Source organism: Rana temporaria, chromosome 1 (genome assembly GCF_905171775.1).
Source record: "Rana temporaria chromosome 1, aRanTem1.1, whole genome shotgun sequence".
NCBI lineage: Eukaryota > Metazoa > Chordata > Amphibia > Anura > Ranidae > Rana > Rana temporaria.
Window position 1 is genome coordinate 172,779,017 of NC_053489.1, and position 18,542 is coordinate 172,797,558.

The 18,542-nt window shown below is 42.8% G+C and overlaps 1 protein-coding gene across 1 annotated transcript in view; it reads right to left on the minus strand.

Moving 5' to 3' along the window:
• Positions 1-18,542, minus strand: part of PTPN11 (protein tyrosine phosphatase non-receptor type 11) — a 98,678-nt gene that overhangs the window by 18,007 nt on the left and 62,129 nt on the right. Inside the window, exons 13-14 of the mRNA XM_040346143.1 lie at positions 10,848-10,999; positions 5,600-5,721 (exon numbers count right to left, since the gene is read on the minus strand). Coding sequence (XP_040202077.1) covers positions 5,600-5,721; positions 10,848-10,999 — 274 coding nt within the window. The remainder of the gene's footprint in view (positions 1-5,599; positions 5,722-10,847; positions 11,000-18,542) is intronic.

The window sequence follows — 18,542 nt, forward strand, 5'->3', positions numbered from 1 at the left end:
GAAAAAAAAGATATATATTTTGGCGCACACAAACGCCGATAAATATTGAAAGCTCGTACTTCTTTAATTACTTCTGTTACCTGGTTAGATCAGAGCTAACGACGGAGTAGCATCACAGCACTTTGAGACAGATTAAGCCTCCATTTAATTCCAAATGTCAAGGGATCTGCATAAACGGGGTATAAATGAACACATCTCACACTAAGCCCTGGATGAGTTTATCTCCTAAATTCTCCGTCAATAATCTCCTTTGTAATGCGACTTCCTTCCAAGTCCATTAAGACAGACCAGTAATTACTGTTTGCCATTTAAAACTTCTACATATCAAAAAAAGCTATTTATTTATTAACAGGACTTGAGTAAAAATTTAAAACGATCCTATGCCATCCACAACTCTGCCCCCAGCTACATCACTGACCTAGTCTCTAAATACCAACCTAATCGTTCTCTTCGTTCTTCTCAAGACCTCCTGCTCTCTAGCTCTCTCATCACCTCTTCCCATGCTCCTCTACAGGACTTTTCCAGAGCCTCTCCAAGCCTATGGAACTCCTTACCCCAAACTATCCGTCTATCTCCTTCTCTTTCAGCTTTTCGAGGATCCCTGAAAACCCTCCTCTTCAGAGAAGCCTATCCTACCCACATCTAACAACTGTGTTTTAACTTTGCCCACCTGATCACCCCCCACATCTACTACCCTCTGTTCCACTTCACCCTCCCTTCTAGATTGTAAGCTCTAACGAGCAGGGCCCTCTGATCATTCCTGTATTAAATTGTATTGTAACTATAATGTCTTCCCTGATGTTGTAAAGCGCTGCGTAAACTGTTGGCGCTATAAAAATCCTGTATAATAATAATAATATGCCAAATACACATTTTCTGGATAGGTTTGAATCGGACTGACTGAGGCCCGTTATTCTTCATCAAAGCGTAAATGCCAAAAAAATACCAGTATTTTCTTTTTATCTTTGTTCACTGTGAGTTGTTGCAGAGTACTATACAGATTTGTATTTTTTTTAAGTAATTTTAATAATACAAAAAAAAAAATCAACTGTAAATTAGGTCAGAAATGTTAATATTTAAATTGGCAATCTAATAGGTCAGAAAGTAACACATATTAGCAACACACTGTTGTGTAAAATCCATAGAGAAAAAAGTGCAAAATGCAATTTGGAGGCAAAATGGACACTCATTACTGACATTCATACAATTTAACCACGTCATGACTACCCACATTAAAAAAAAAAATCATAGTAAAACATTTCTACTTGTGTTTTTCACCTGGCATCTTGTACAGAAAAAGAATTGCATCAGCTATGACTAAAGGCTCATTCACACTATGAAAGTTGAGCTGCGTTTATCTGCATTGATCAATACAGGCTCAAGGCAAGAGCACAGGAAAAATAATCTTCACTTTATGTTTTCAATTTTTATTTACCATCTTGTATATTCTAGAGGGAGTATTAACTTTTGTAATTTCATTATGTTAATGTAATTAATTTAAAAGGGACAGCACAACATTTTCAAGTGTAGAATATAGAGAACTGACATGGTCTGCTTTCCTACTTCAGTTTATGAATTAGGAATCAACCATTCAATACGTATAGTCACAATGTGTACGTCTCAGTGAAAGGACGGCAAAATATTTCAGATGCTGCTCCAGTCAAGATAAGGCTCCAGACTCCACAATCACACATCAGGTGCTGGCTCAGCTCCTAACCAAAGCAATCAATTTTACCAGCAACTGCAATGCCACATACCAAGATTAAAATAAAATTCCTCCTTTAGTGGTTTTAAAAGCTCAAGGTTTCTTGAAGATGAAGATAAAAAACCTTCCATGTGCGGCGACTCCCCCCCCCCAAAAAAAACGATCTGAGCTCCCACTCCATCCAGCAATGTGCATGAGAGCCGAGCTTCTCCTGGGTCTCTCATTCCTCATTGGCGGAGACAGGAGCACCAGTGGAAGAGGATTGGGACTGTTTGGTGCAAAAGCACAGCAGGTAAGTATGATTTTTTTTTTAAAAGGAACCTTTAATAGACACTTTAGACAGCACTTTAAGACAGCCAACAGTAAAAGGTTCTATTCTGACACAATTCAGGCTAGGCACAGCTCTTTCTCATAGAAGAGTAAGCGCTGTGTCTAGCACAAACCATGTCAGTAAAAAGATGGTGGCAACCAGCTATGAGCTGCAAGACAATGGCACTTCAGAAAAGGATTGTAGAATACAGTCTTTATAATAATAGCTTACCTAGATAACTCTTTGGATATTCAGCATCAATCTTTCTTTCCCTTTTTTAGTGCTGGATTCACACTTCATGAAGACGCGGCTCACAGCAGAGGTCCGGTGGGTCCCTGTTCTCCGTTTCAGAGATGAATCAGGGCTGATTTTTTGCCTGAATTCGGACCTGAAAACGGAGCCAAAGACGCACAGGACCCCTGTACAATCTGGCTTCATTGAGAGCCGGGCACTCTCCTGTCATGCAAATTGAATGCAAGGAAACCCACATCCAATTCGCACTAGTGTGAACCCAGCCTGAGACAAAGTGATCATCACATAAACATGTTGACAGAGGATTACATAAGTAATATCAGTTACAGAAATGCTGTGTACACAAGATCGGGTTTTCTGTCGGGATAGACTCCGGCAGATTTTTCCAACAGAATTATGTTCAAGCCCTCTTGCATACACACTGTCACACCAAATTCCGACCGTTAAGAACGCGGTGACGTACAACACTACGACAAACTGAGAAAAATTAAGTTTAATGTTTCCGAGCATGCGTCGACTTGATTCTGAGCATGCGTGTTTTTTTCCCCATCGGAGTTCCATACAGACATACGGAATTTCCAACCATGTTCTCTTTCCAAGTCAGAATTTCCGAAGGAAAAACTCCGATGGGGCACACACACACACGATCGGAACATCCAATGAAAAAAATTCCGTCTGACTTTTTCCATTGGAAATTCCGATCGTGTGTACGCTGCAAAAGACTGCACCTGAATTTACAATGGATTAAGGTGAGGCGTATATCAGATGGGGAATCCTCTTTATTTTTAAACAGTTACTATTAAAGAAGAACTCATTTCTAATGGGAAAGTAGGATATTTGTGTAGGATCACAACCATCCATCTTTGCGATGAAAAAAGAGGCTAATGCTAACCTTTAACACTCTATTTGTGCCTGTGCAAAACAATCACTTTGCAACGTGAACCCGCTCTACTACATTAGTAAAATCAAAGCCAAGTCTGATTTTATTTTTTATGTTTGGAAGCAAAAAGCGTATAGCAGAGACATTCATCAATTTCAACCATAAGACTTCAGAAAATATGACAAACTACCAAGCTTACATCTGGTAAAAAGTTACATTTCTGCAAGCTATATCAAAGTGGAGCAAGGAAATCCAATTGCTGGACTCCCCAGAGGCACAACAGAGAATGCTGCAGGTAGTTCGTGCTGGAGGTTTTAGGTCAGCAGGCTCCCTTGATAATTTTAGAAAATTATTTTACTGCAGGGCACATCTATGGTATAATCAATAACAAGCATTTCTCCAATAATCGGTCCTTATAGCAATTTAAATAGTTTCCCTGCACACATATGAAAAAGTTTGAGGGACCGTCATTTTCATATTGATGATAGTTACATTGGAAAGATCACACATTACCTATAACAATCTTTATGGTAAAATAAAAATACATTTTCATTGTAGTGTTGTCTGAATCTCTATTTTTGTGCTATTTTTTTTTTTTTTTTTATCTAAAAGTTTAAATTAACCCAAATTGCATTCCTTTTACTTTTCTTATATTTTGTTGTAATCTAGTGCTGAAGAAAATGGGCCAGTTGACAATCAGCAGATGTGTTAGAATACAGTTGTTGGTGTGCAGCGAGAAGGCCGTGGTCTCGATCAGCTGGGAAAAACACATCACTCCAAAAAATGTTCTCATTGTTTTGCGCATTTCCTTCATCTCTATTGGCTGCAGCACTGGGCAATACAATATGCATTGCACCAGATGTGCTTGAAAAATGTACTACATGTCTTACTTTTTTCAGTGCACAACACTACGTCACAGTGATGTAAAGTGAACGGAACATAAACAAAACAAATGGCCTTTTCCTGTGTGGAACTACGTTGGGCAAGGCTGTCCAGTGCAGTCCCAACACATCTAGTGTGAACAGGGTCTTTATACCCAGTGATTCTACCATCCTGCTTTAATGCTGCAGGGCTTCCTGTTCTCTTCTGACCACGCTAACCACAAATATATATTTGTTGTAGTGCAGCCAGTTTCAGTCTCTTCTTTGCGTAGGATCTACAGAATGCTGTGCTAACATATGGCATTGCCTGTGGTGCTGTTGTCAGCTTGCGACATCACAAGCAGACTCCCAGCCTGGAGTTGGGCTTTAAATATAACCTTTCAAGATAGAAGAATTGGAGCTGGCACTGCTGACTCACAATTTAGGTTATCCATGCTCAACTACTGTATATACGCGAGTATAAGCAGAGTTTTTCTGCCCTTTTTTAAGGCTGAAAATACCCCCCTTGGCTTATATTCGAGTCAGTGTACCCGAAATTGAGAGGCTGCAGGCGTCCATTGTTTAAAAAGTCGCGGTCTCCTCCTGGGCCCTTCCGTGATAGGCGTTTTTCTCAGCAGACACAGTTCCGCCCATTACGAACGTTCCCTCATCCTCTGACTTGGTTTCCCAGCAGACACTGTATTCAGTGTTCTGCCAATCACGGACGTCTTTTCATCCTCGGACAAGAGGACGTCCGTTATTGGCGGAACACTGAACACAGTGTCTGCTGGGAAACCGAGTCTGAGGAAGAGAGAACGTCCGTGATAGGTGGAACTGTGTCTGCTGAGAAGCGCCTATCACGGAAGGGACCAGAAAGAGACTGCGACTTTTAAACAAAGAATGGATGCCCGTAGTCTGTCAATTTCAGTTACACCGACTCGGGGCACAGTGAGGCTGCAATGGGCACAGTGAGGACTGGCACAGTGAGGTTGCAATGGGCACAGTGAGGCGTGCAAATGGGCATTGTTGACCCTCTTTTCTGCATATACTCGAGTCAATACGTTTTCCCATTTTTTTGTGGTAAAATTAAGTACTTCGGCTTATACGCGGGTCGGGTTATACTCGGGTATATACGGTACTTAATGAAAACCAGGGACCTAAAACAAGCAAGTGCATGGTGAGTGTGCCAACAACTGATCTACATCTGATCAGCGATTTAAATAGTCAAAAAAGGGATGGGGTGACTTCTGTGGAACCCTCCTGCAAAAAACCTGGCTGCTCCCGTATTCCAATGGTGACAGATTTTTTTAAAGACAAATCCTTCCCAATACTGAATTTTCCTAGGTTTGATTTTTTAAATTATATTTACATGAGTACTATGTATGTACCAGAGTTCTCCATAACGGCAATGTAAACTTGCGTCGGGAGTCTATATTTTGGACAGTTTAGTTCAGTCTTCATTTTAAATTGTCTGAATCACAACAAAGCAGAGACAGATGGGAATAATGGATCCTGCTGGAAATGGAAAAAGAGCAGAAACATGATCACATCCTCAAAATGTGAGCAAGAATATACAAAATCATTTTACTTACTCTGGAAGTGTGGGTGTTGGCAATGGTGTCGGGGTACAGGGAGGAAGAGGGCTCTGGTCTCCTGTCTGTTCAGTAAGGGAATATTTGATATTTGTGTATTCATGACCTTTCCGCTTACTTTTCTGAAAACAAAAGAATAATTGGGCCGTTTTAAATCACAAACTCTAAACTGATTTCACATATAACACTGTACAGTATATATTTTTAGCTTAAAACGAAACTGCAGGCACAAAGGATATAGCATTGAATAGTGTAGCAGCAAGCGTCCCTTTACACAAACCATTTGCATCACTCCAGCAAGCCTATACTATTACAAAACTATTGTCAAAATGGCTGCCATTTTCTGTTGTGCAGACTCGTCACTCCAGCCTACTGTGCTCAGTGACTGCAATTTTTTTTTGCTCTCGAGAAGCCAGCGCCAGCATCACCATTTAAGGGCGATCTGAAGCAGCAGGATCGTAGTGGATGATGCTAATTGAGTTTTCTCCACCTCACGCCATCCTGCTCCTAAGAGCTCAGGACAACTAAAGCATTGGGGTTGATTTACTAAAACTGGAGAGTGCAAAAACTGGTGTAACTATGCATAGAAAACCAATGAACTTCCAGATTGTTTTTTTTTTGTTAAAGCTCAATTGAGGACGTGGCTTGGCAGCGGATGTAGCCAGACACGTGGATCGCTCTCTCCGCTGAAACTCCTGATTTTGATCCTGTCAGCATCTTTTCCTCTTTACTCCGGGTGACACTGATCACACCTTTAGACTGCTCAAGCTTCTGTCCATGAGTTGCTGGTATTCTGATAGCCGTCTGACATGTCAAAGGGGGGCACCTCTACCTGATATGCCACGGACCATGGGGCCCAAGATGGCAGCAGACTTCCTCCCCGGCTGGCGGACACTTACAGAGAATCTGTGCAAAATCTCTTCTCTCAACAGGCATCTAAGGATCCACTTCTCTGCCCCTGTGCAATGAACCAATGACCAGCATCCAACAGGGGGTGAGGCAACAGTTGTTGGCGTTAGTGGCAGAAATTATGCCCCATTGTTCGTGTCAGTGAGGGGGGGGGGGGGAATAGTGCCATTTATTAGAAGGAAGAATAGTCCCCCAAGGGACAGGTAAAGATAAGCACATCCTGCCCCCAGGCTGCAGTTTGGAGACCACTGGTCTACAGCATAGTCAGACTGCTATATGTGTTGGTGCTGTATTAATACTGGTATGATTTAACTGTTGCCTAATACACATAGATACCAGGATGACAGAGTCTTCCGATGTCACCCCTCACAAACTTGACCAAAATTGCTACCCACTGCTGCCATTGCCAAAAAAAAGCTTTTTCCACTGTTTACTGTCATTGCCAAGTCATAGCTATACACGTGTCACGGTCTGGAGTCAGGCTCAGAGGCCAGTAGCTATAGCAGCAGAGCAGGTATTCACACAGGTGACCCTGGCTGATGACACATGTTCACCTGGTGTGAGGGGTCTAAGCACTAACCGGTATTCACCAGAGCTCCTGATGGTGGAGATGGGCTTTGCTGCGTGTTAGTACCAGGTCACGGTCCTCAGGAGGTGAGCAAGCCAGGGTCCGGTAGCAGATATAGCAGGTAGGGGGGTCAAGCAGAAGTGTAGCAGTGAAACAAGCCAAAAGTCGGTAACAAATAGTTGCAGGTTGGGATTCTGCAGAAGCATAGTCGAGTAACGAGCCTAAAGTCGGTAACGAACAGTAGCCAAAATACGGTAGGCAGCAGGAATGACAGGAGCAAGATAATGGCTGGTGAAGGCAAAATATTCTGGCAACCAGGAAGTGCAGAGACATGGCTAAAATCAGGAAGTTCATGGGAGTAGCAAAGAGTTCAAGGTTCAAGGCAAACAAGATTTAAGACAAGATCATTCAAGGAATTGTCTAAGGAACTATCCAAGGAACTGTCCAGCATTCCAGTTGTCTCAGTGAGCAGAGTCACCGCCAGACACAGCAGAGGTCCCAGGTTAAAGCCAAGGTCCTAACAATATGTCTATAGGAATGAGGCATTTAAAGTGTAACTCCACTTTTGTGAAGAAAAAAAAAACATTCCCCTCTGGGTGATCCATGTACATTGCAAGGAGTATAACAAACTTTGTTACAGATTGCTACCTTTGGTTTGTCTCTGCCTCTGTTCTGAGTAGGTCTAATGCAGGGGTCTCCAAACTGTGGCCCGGGGGCCAGATGTGGCCCTTTGCTTGCTTTTATCAGGCCCTTGGGGCACTCTTTTATCCACTGATACCAACAATGGGGTGTAATTCCCCCTCACTGACACCAATGAAGGGGCACAATTCCTCCCAATGACGCCAATAATGGGGCACAATTCCTCCCAATACCATGGGACCAATGACACCAATGATGACACAATTCCTCCTGCTGACACCAACGGTAGGGCATTGTTTTTTCCCCACTGCCTTTGGCCCTTTTCCACTCCCAGTGACCACAGTCCGGCCCCCCTAAAGTCTGAAGCAAAGTTTGGAGACCCCTGGTCTAATGGAAGCGGTTTCATAATTACCTGTAAGGTGTGGCCAGGGCCGGTGCTAGACTATTTTGCGCCCTAGGCGAGACCAGCTACTTGCGCCCCCCCCCCAAAAAATGTTTTAAATAAAACTTCTATACCGCTAAAATATAATTTCTATACCTATATAAGGTATAGAAAGGGCGCAAAACAGTCTAGCACTGGCCCTGTCTATACCCCCCTGTGATGTTTGTTGACCCTCATTGAACTGCCGTACACAGCAAGCATAGTTGCCAACAATTCAATTTTTTTTAGAGAGAGAACTGGGCGACAGCAGAGGACTGGGTGACGGCAGGGCACAGGACTGGGTGACGGCAGGGCACAGGACTGGGTGACGGCAGGGCACAGGACTGGGTGACGGCAGGGCACAGGACTGGGTGACGGCAGGGCACAGGACTGGGTGATGGCAGGGCAGAGGACTGGGTGACGGCAGGGCAGAGGACTGGGTGACGGCAGGGCAGAGGACTGGGTGACAGCATGGCAGAGGACTGGGTGACAGCATGGCTGAGGACTGGGTGAAAACAAAACAGCATTTTTAGAACCTTTTTTTTTTTTTTTACCTGCTGCTCTGCCCAGAAAGACCTGCTATCATTCCTGAGGCCGCCCATTCCGCTCTCCGTCCCCCAGTGAAAGGCGGGATCATCTCTTGGCTGGCCACACCCCCTCACGAGTCCCGACCATGAAGGGGGCGGCCCAGCTCCTCGGCATCAGATCCCTGAACCGCCAAACAACTCTGCCGCTGTGGGAGCCGGGGGAGGGACCTGTCAGTGTGCTGCACGTGGATGTGATAGTTTCCTCCCCGCGCCTCTGCACTATCCCTGGCAGCAGACATTCCCTCTCCTCCGGAACTCCAGTATACACTCCCGAAGACACACCGCACAGGGACAGCAGCTCCAGAGGTTACATCCAGCGGTGATGAGTAGGTGACAAGCCAGGGCTGCGCCCTAGGCGGCAATGCGCTCTAGGCGGCTGCTTAATCCGCCTAGTGGTAGCGCCGGCCCTGGGTGTGGCAGCAGCAGGGCACTAATTAGGAAATCTGATGGGGCTGCATCCCTTTAGACGGGTTCCTATTAAAAGTATCTCTCCAAAGATGACTTTTTTTTGCAGGGGATGCCTGAACTCTGACTTGTATCTTAGTGCAGATTTCTGGGAAAATTGGTGAGCCAATCACACAAGCAGGAAATGATGTTTCTGGGGAGTGGTTCGTATACACACTGTGTACAGAACAACCCTAGGTAGCCATATTGCAATGCATTCTCCGAAAATTTAATTGGCTGCAGATTGAAAAGGAAATTTTTAATAACATTCAATTACAATATGATTAGTGTCGCAATTATATGCGCTATATTATTTTTTCTTTATTTGCCATTTTTTTCCCCACGAAAGTTAAACCAACATAATAAAAATGATGTTGGTTTAAAGGAAAATGCAGCCAATTTAATTCTGTATAGCACCCATAGTAAAAAAAATAAAAATATTAAGGAAAACTAATGAGCCAACCTCCTTTCTCCCACCATTGAGGATAGAGTGAATTCAAATTACATGCAGACCAATATATGAAATATGGCGTATATATTACTCCAAATCACTACCGACACCAAGGTATGTATTACACTCACCGATGCAGAGAAAAATATTTTACTCTAAGTGATCGCTTATGCAAGGGCATTTTTTCCTCTTGCAGAGGCATTTATTACTTCTCTGATTTACTGAGTACCGATTTATTTTTGCCATGTGACTTCAGGAAAAGAATTCCAGGAGCATCCTTTGGCTTTTTGCCCCCATGCTAATACTGGATGAGGGAAAGCATGACAATTGGCTGTAATAAATGATTTTAACCAAATAGTGAAACTGGGAGGGGTTTTACAGTAAATTTAGAACTTTCCACTTGGCAAAATTAACACCTTCAATCCAGTACACTAGCTATCTTCGAAGCAGAATCTGCATCAAGTTCAGTCAACTCAATGCAGTACACTGTACACTACACTGTGTGGATTCCACGAAACAATTTATGACTGCAGCTGAGCTTATAGCCCAAATTCAACTTTAAATACACCCTCACATAATTTGAAATATAAACTCCATTTTCTTACACAGATTCCCATTTTGCTATGATTAATGGACCCTAGTCCATTATAAAAAAAAAATGAATACAACGCATGTGTTTCAAATGACCGTAATTAAAGGTTTGGTAAAAAGTAAAATTCACAGCCTTATAAATATGCCCCTAAGAGGAGCGCAACTATTTTTTCCATGGTATGGTAGAAAATGAAATGCAACATCTGACGGGTTACAGAATTCTAAACATAGGGGGTTATTTACTAAAGGCAAATCCACTTTGCACTACAAGTGCAAACTACCAGTGCAGTCGCAATGAAATGAGGGGGAAGCTCCTAGGATTTTATCATCCAATTATGTAGAAGCTAAAATGCTGTTTTTTATTTTCCTTGCATGACCCCCTCGGATCTACAGCGACTGCACTTCCAAGTGGACTTTGCACTTGTAGTGCAAAGTGGAGTTGCCTTTCGTAAATAACCCCCATAGTATTGAGGTCTGGAACAGAACACAAGTGAAAAAGTTTTGGCATTGCAAAATATCTAGATAAGGAACACCTACCACCAGTACTGGTTTTATTTTCCCACCCCTACAAATATTTCCCAGGCGTGTCCCTTTACACAAATATGGATCAATTATTTTTGTTACAGTGCAAGCCTTACCTGCTCCTCTTCAATCCTGCGCTGCAAGGTTTCTATATAATGTTGTACAGCCATGTATATAAATCTGTACTGTGCTTCTGTCTGAACCATTCCTGATCTCTGCGATCTTACCATCTGAATAGTCTTGGGTACGTCAATGTCACAATCAACACCTATATATTAATAGAAATAAGAGTAAAATCATCTGTCAGTCTAGCAAATTTTATAATCTAAATGCATTATTCAAATATTACTCTACAATTCTTAATCACTTGGAACAAACTGGAGACTATATCCTAGAGCTGGCGTACTTGGTTACTCAAGAGTTAAGTGAGAAACTTTTTATTTTTCCAGAAGGTGTTCATCAACAGCCAATATTGTTTTCTCAACCCCTCAATGATGGAGGGTTTTGCAACTTTGACATGTGTTAGTACAGCTTTACATATTATCACAACTACTTTGTGTATTTAGGTGAATTCTTTTTCAGAACTAACTGGACTTTCATTTGGTGGTAACCATTTTTTACCGTCGTTATCAAAAGGAAAACTGGGCCAAAATACTAAAATACATACATTTTATTTAGCTGTATATTTCTTGCATTTACCATAAATTACCTACAAAAATCAACCCCAAATAAAATTCTGCTTTTCCTGACAATTGCAGCGATATCACATCTGTGTGTTATTTTTTTTGTTAGTACCTGTATAAAACACAAGGGGGTAGATTCAGATAGAATTTACGCCGGCGTATCCATAGATACGCCGCGTAAATTCAAATCTGCGTCGGCGTATCTACTTTCTGTATTCAGAAAGCTAGATATGCCGACATTAGCCTAAGATACGACTAGTATAAGTCTCTTACGCCATCGTATCTTAGGGTGCATTCCCAGGCTGGCCGCTAGGTGGCGCTCCCGTAGTTTTCAGCGTAGAGTATGCAAATTACCTACTTACGCCAATTCACAAACGTACGTGCACCCGGCGGTAGTTTTTTACGTCGTTTGCGCAACTCGTTTTCGTCGTAACGTTGCTCCTGCTATTAGGAGGCGCAGCCAATGTTAAGTATGGACGTCGTTCCCGCGTCGAAATTTGAAAATGTTACGTTGTTTGCGTAACTCGTCCGTGAATGGGGCTGGATGCCATTTACGTTCACGTCGAAACCAATGACGTCCTTGCGACGTCATTTAGCGCAATGCACGTCGGGAAATTTTAGGGACGGCGCATGCGCAGTACGTTCGGCGCGGGAACGTGCCTAATTTAAATGATCCACGCCCCCTACCTGGATCATTTGAATTAGGCGGGCTTGCGCCGGGGGATTTACGCTACGCCGCCGCAACTTTACAGGCAAGTGCTTTGTGAATCAAGCACTTGCCCGTAAAACTTGCGGCGACGTAACGTAAATGTCATACGTTACGCCGCCGCAGATTTGCCCGATTCTACGTGAATCTGGGCCAAGGACACTAACTTACACTCAATTTTTTTTTTTAATCATACCTAAAATATACTGACCCTGACCTTTGACACCAACTTTAACCCTTACACCAGTGGTTCTCAACCATCTAGTGCCGTGACCCCTTGATAAAATTTCCCAAGTTGTGGGGACCCCATAACGGTAAAATTATTTTCGTAGCGTGGGTTGTCAGCACCCAAGGCAAGAAAAGTCATTTGTGCCCCCAACCCATGGACATTTAGCGCTCCCTGAGTCCATTCCACTCCCACAATATTAAAACCCCTTGGGGTACATTTTAGGATGTATCCCTTTCTTTGTTCTCCTTTCTTTCCCTTTTATCTATCTCAGTGTTTCTCAACTCCAGTCCTCATGGCGCCCCAACAGGTCATGTTTTCAGGCTTCCCATTATTTTGCACAGGTGATTTGATCAGTTTCACTGCCTTAGTAATTACTACAGCTGTTTTCATCTGAGTGAAATCCTGAAAACATGACCTGTTGGGGTGCCTTGAGGACTGGAGTTGGGAAACACTGATCTATCTATCCTAATTTCTTATGTTTTTCCCCATCCCTCTTGCTAGCCGTCTTGTTCTTTCTCTCCCTTTTTATTTTATTTTTTCCTCCCCCCTCTTTTTTCCTCTCCCTTCCATGTATTCTCTATTTTTTTTTCCTTCTCTTCCTCTTTGGTAGGAGGAGTTGGGATAAGGGGCAGTGCTGGGGGAGTTCTCATCGGCCAACTTGGGTGCTCTTGATGAAGGTCATCTGCTGATCTGAGAACTGTAGTTGGGCCTCACCGTGTCTCCGACTTTGTGGTGTCTCGCAGCAGTGACACCTATGCCAAAATTAGGAGATGGGGTCTCCTCCAGCCCCTTCCACTTCACATTTCTCACCAGTCAGATGTCCTCTAGTCTCTGCACCCTAGCCATGCCGTGAACTGAGTGGGCGGCTGCAAAAAGGCTGGGAGAGCGGTGCGGGCTTCAGGAACAGCCCAGGATTCGGTGACCCCTGGCAAATTGTCATTTGACCCCTGTGGGGGTCCCGACCCCCAGGTTGAGAACCACTGCCTTACACTGACCTAGAACCTTGATCTAGCTATTCTCTCTTATTTAATTCTTTTTACACACACTTTTGTTTGGTTACATTTTTCTCCTCTAGCAAGAGAAAGAGAAAGACACAATTCATTCAGAGAAAAAAAAAACAGAGATGGCCAATCAGAGACCATCACAGCAAAGGCCCGGGAAGCGGTCCTCCCGATTACCGATAGTTACTACGAGACTCTGGGCTTCCGGTGAAAGTCCAATATCCTGTACTAGGAGCGCGTTGCGCAGCACGCTTTCGGCACAAAACACAGGTATGCACATATTTAGCTCCAAGGAAGACCCAATTTAGTAAGGGTCTTCGTATATTTAGTAACACATGTATACACTTGGTGGCAAAGGGTTACAAAGGACACTTCTATGGACACCCCAACTACTATATCATGCTGATTGACTGAAGAACTTACACACAGAATAGAGGGTTTCTAACTTAGAATATGAAGAGCACTTAATGGAGTTTTCAATGGAAGTAAAAATCCAATAGGCCTGGCATTTTACCAAATACATTTTATTTACAGCAACAATTAGTAGGAATCTACATGCATTCAATTTTTTGTATGTGATCAGTTTACAGCAATGTTTCGCAACCCCAGTCCCTTAAGTACCCCCAACAAGTCATGTTTTCAGGATTTCCCTCAGATGAAACAGCTGTGGTAGTTGCTAAAGCAGTGAAACTGATCAAATCACCTGTGCAAAATAAAGGAAAGCCTGAAAACATGACCTGTTGGGGGTACTTGAGGACTGGGAGTTTAGAAACATTGTTTTAGAGTATTGTAAACCAAGATCTCCATCTTCTTCCCTGTCAAAATAGCGATCTGCCTGGTTTACATAGGCAGATCGCTGTTATGCCTCTCCGGGAAATGATCTTGGGTGGCCAACGTACGCTGGGTCTGCCCGACTCGCCGATTGGTAACCCCTGTGGCCAATCAGATCCCCCTCCCTGTGTAAATTGCACAAAATGACGTACAGGTAAATCATTTTGTGCAATAGAGCCGACCTGCTGCAGTAAAAGTGTGGTAGGTGGTCAGCGAGTGGTTAAAACGGAGCTCCGCCGTTAAAAAAAAAAATATTAAAAGGCAGCAGCTACAAATACTGCAGCTGCTGACTTTTAATATATGGACACTTACCTGTCCTGGAGTCCAGCGACGTCTGCAGCAGAAGACAAGCAATCGCTCCTCTATCTGTTGCCCCTGCCGCCATCCTCGGTGAGGGAATCAGGAAGTGAAGCACATAGACGTCCTCATTGGTCCCCGCTGTGTTCTGGGAGCAGAGTGTTTCCCAGAACACAACGGGCGGGAACTGACGCACTACCCGCAGAATCCCCGCAGACTCCCAGAAGTGGATGCACTGGGGGGGGGGGGTTCCGATGAGCGGAAGTTCCACTTTAGGGTGGAGCTCCACTTTAAAGCAGAACTACACTGCATCTGAAAAACACAAACTGTTTAACAATTCATTTTTAATATTCAAATCAAACTCTACCATCCATCCATGTCGAATAAGGGCAAAAGATTAATGTAGTATTTACTTCCTGAATTCCTGGAATTCATCTGCCCTTAGCTCAGGCAGGCGGGGGGGTGCTTAGCTCATTAAACCCCCTCCTCTCCTCCTGAAGACTCCTGGGATGCATGACATCATTTGATCAGGGCTGTAAAGCAGCAGGTAATTGGAAAAATTTATACGATATCATTTTCTTATCCATTTACTAATGCTAGCAGCACAAGGATTAAAAAGTGTCCATGTTGATTGGGAGAGTGACGTTCCGTTTTAACCAGACTGGGATTCTTCATCAACATGTTGATGAATGTATGATGGTACACATGCTGCAAATATCCAATTAAAAAGGATAAGCTCTTCTTTCAGACGGCCTGCAGTTTGACTTATCAGATCAACAAATCCTTCCAGCTATGAGAAAAGGAAAGCAAGACAGGAACAGGAGTGGACAGAACTGCCTTAAAATTTTGTATTAAACTGAATTTAATCCAGAGCTCTCCTAGGGATGCAGAGATCCTTGGTGCTACAGGTGAGACTTATTTGTGGGGCAGTAAAAGGTCCACAGCCTGTAGGGCTCTTTGCAGATCATGAAAAAAATATATTAGGAGACAGCACTCCACAGGACAGCAGAGTTCTGTCTGGCAACTTAGAGGTGTGTGTGTGTGGGGGGGGGGTGGAGGCTGTGGTGGTCACTCAGACTCCGTCTTGGTTGATCTGAGTTGTCAGATAGCCAGGTGGTAGAGCTGCACGATTCTGGCTAAAATGAGAATTGCAATTGTTTTGCTAAGCATATTATGAAAAATAATTGGGCTAACTTTTATATTTTTATAACGGTTTATTTTTAATTAATTGAAGTGTATTTTTTCCCCACAAAATTGCTATTGATAGACCGCTGCGCAAATACAGTGTGACATAAAACTGCAATGACTGCCATTTTATTCTCTAGGGCAGCCCTCAAAATTTACACTCGCCTGCTCGCATTTTGCGAGTAAATTTTGAGGGCTGCCTGGGAGCAGGAGGGCGAGCAAGGAGAGGAGCCGCCGCCACCGTCTGGTTGTTCAAAGCACGGGGAACAGAACAGTTTTCAATTAAATAGCTCTGTCATATACAGCCCCTCTCCCCTTGTCCGGGCACTTCTAAGACAGATCACCCATCCCAGGATTGGACGGGTGATCTGTCTATCAAAGTTTCCCGGACAAGGAGGGAGGGGCTGGATATGACGGCTTGAGGCGGGGAACACAGCTATTGAATTGAAAGCTGTTATGTTCCCCGCGCTTTGAACACCACCCAGCACAGGTAGGCTGCTATGGGGACACTGGATGCTATGGGGACATTTTGCTGCACTGGGGACATTTTGCTGCACTGGTAGACATGGGCAGGCTGCATTTTTGGGCACGGATAAAGTTGTTGTTAATATTTATTTGTATAACTTATTCTGCATAAAACATTTAAGTGTAATTTCATGAGATAATTTATGAGGGCGTGTCTAGGGGGCGGGACATGGTAGGGTTGGGCGGGGGAACTGGTGGCGAGTACACCTTGGCTAGTAGCTCAGGACTAGAATTTTCAAGCAAAAAATACTGGATTTTAACTTGTAAGCAACAAATGTCAGAAAGTGGCTTAGTCTTTAAAGGGTCACTAAAGGAAAAAAATGTTTTTGCTGAAATGACTGTTTATTGGGTATAGAGACATAAAAGTTAACCGATTCCCTTTAAAACGATTACAAATTGAATTTATCATATAATGTGCCTCTAGTTTCACTTTCGGTTTTAAAGGTACATACATGAAGTTCCGGGTGAGAGGTGAGTCGGGAAGACTCACAGAACAAAAACAAACAAATCCAGGGCAGTGTTTTGTTTTTAAAATGAATCGGATTGGTTCTGAGGAGTTTTAGACACACAGTAATGACAGCTTAGACCACCGTGAAAATCTCCCAGTATGATGGTTATAAGGGAAACAGGCAACCAGGAAGTGTGGAGATCACAGCAGAATTACAGCTACTTCAAAGCAAAAACGAACAATGAGGACATGAAACCAGTACTGCAGTAAGGTAAAGGAAGCTATTTAGCTAAAAAAAAAATCCTTTAGTGACCCTTTAAGTGGTTAAACTGACCTCATTTACAGACCGACGTTCATCCCTTTGATCTAAAAGAACCAAACGATACAATATTTCTTTTTATCTCAGCTGAGTAATGTTGTGATAAAATTTGCCGGGCCTTTTTTTTTTTCTTTGACAGCTGTCAGCAGAGAACAGCTCTGCACTGAATTGTGGAAATGCTGGATTAAGATCGTGAGAGCAGTTGAATCAAGATTTTTTTAACAATTATTCGTGCAGCTCTACTAGGTGGGTGGGCTGGCACGTTAACCATCTCTCATTGCAACTCAGCAACTCCTGCACATATTTACATGGGGACAAGCAATATGTGCACAGGATCCCATGGGAGGTTTAACAGGCTTTATTTATGTTCTTCTGACGATAGATATTCTTTTGACTGAGTGGGCTTGCTACACGAACACATAATATGGTTATTTTTCCTATAGAAACCTTAGTTAGTTAAAAAAATTATACAGCTGGAAAATGTAACATTTACACTTTTTTAAAGACGTTTGCTCTAATTTTGATTAAACTGTAGAGGTTTATATTATATGGAAACTTTTTATTTATTTTTTTTGCATGATTTAGTGACACTAAACAATATACTTATTCTCCAAAAATCATCCATACACTTTCACTACTTAACCACTTCCCCCGGATGGACAACATATGACGTTGTGGCGAGTGTGCGCAATTTTAAAGCATGACATGTTTGGTATCGGTTTACAGTGTTTTATTGTATTAAAATTACTTTTTATTCCCCCCCCCAAGGCACTCGCATTTGAAATATTGCTGCACAAATACCGTGCAATATAAAAAATTGCAATGATACACATTTTACTCCCTAGGGTCTCTGCCCAAAAAAATATATAGATAACCTTTAGGGGTTTTGAGTAATTTTGTAGCAAAGAAATAATGATTTTTAGACGTAGGAGAGACATGCAAGAATTGGCTTGGGTGGCAAGTGGTTAATGACCTTGTAATTTTATTTTTCATAAAATAATTTCTTACTGCATTTTTCTGCCTCCTTTTAATGTCCTCCATTAACTGCTGAACCTCCGTCAACCCTTCAGTTCCGTTAGTTTAGAATGAGAAGTGGACATTAGCTGTGGTCATGTGCACTGCCCTATGTACACTAAAAATCCCACAGTCCATTGTCCCCAGTCAATCTCATGAACAAGAAAGCGAGGGGGGCTACATCACTACATACAGTGGGACCAACGTAGCCCTCCTTTGTACAGGAAGTGTAACAAAAAGTCTGATCACAATAAATTACAAATTTACAATTTAAAAGTTCTTTATCGAGTTAAGAATACATACTTGAATATTTTTAACTAGAGTTTAGTGTCACTTTACAGCACAACTATTTTAATGGAGAAGTATGGCTAAAGATTTTTTGGCCATACTTCTTTGGCTCACAGGAGTGCAGTTTTACCTGCACTCCTGTGATCCATTTCAGCCGACAACGGGCTAAAGCCAACTGTCATATTGGTATGAATAGGAAGCTGCGCCAAACCCTAACCTGTGCAATAATGCTCAGTCACTTATATCGACATAAATAAATTATTATAGCGATTTAGACAAAAGGTG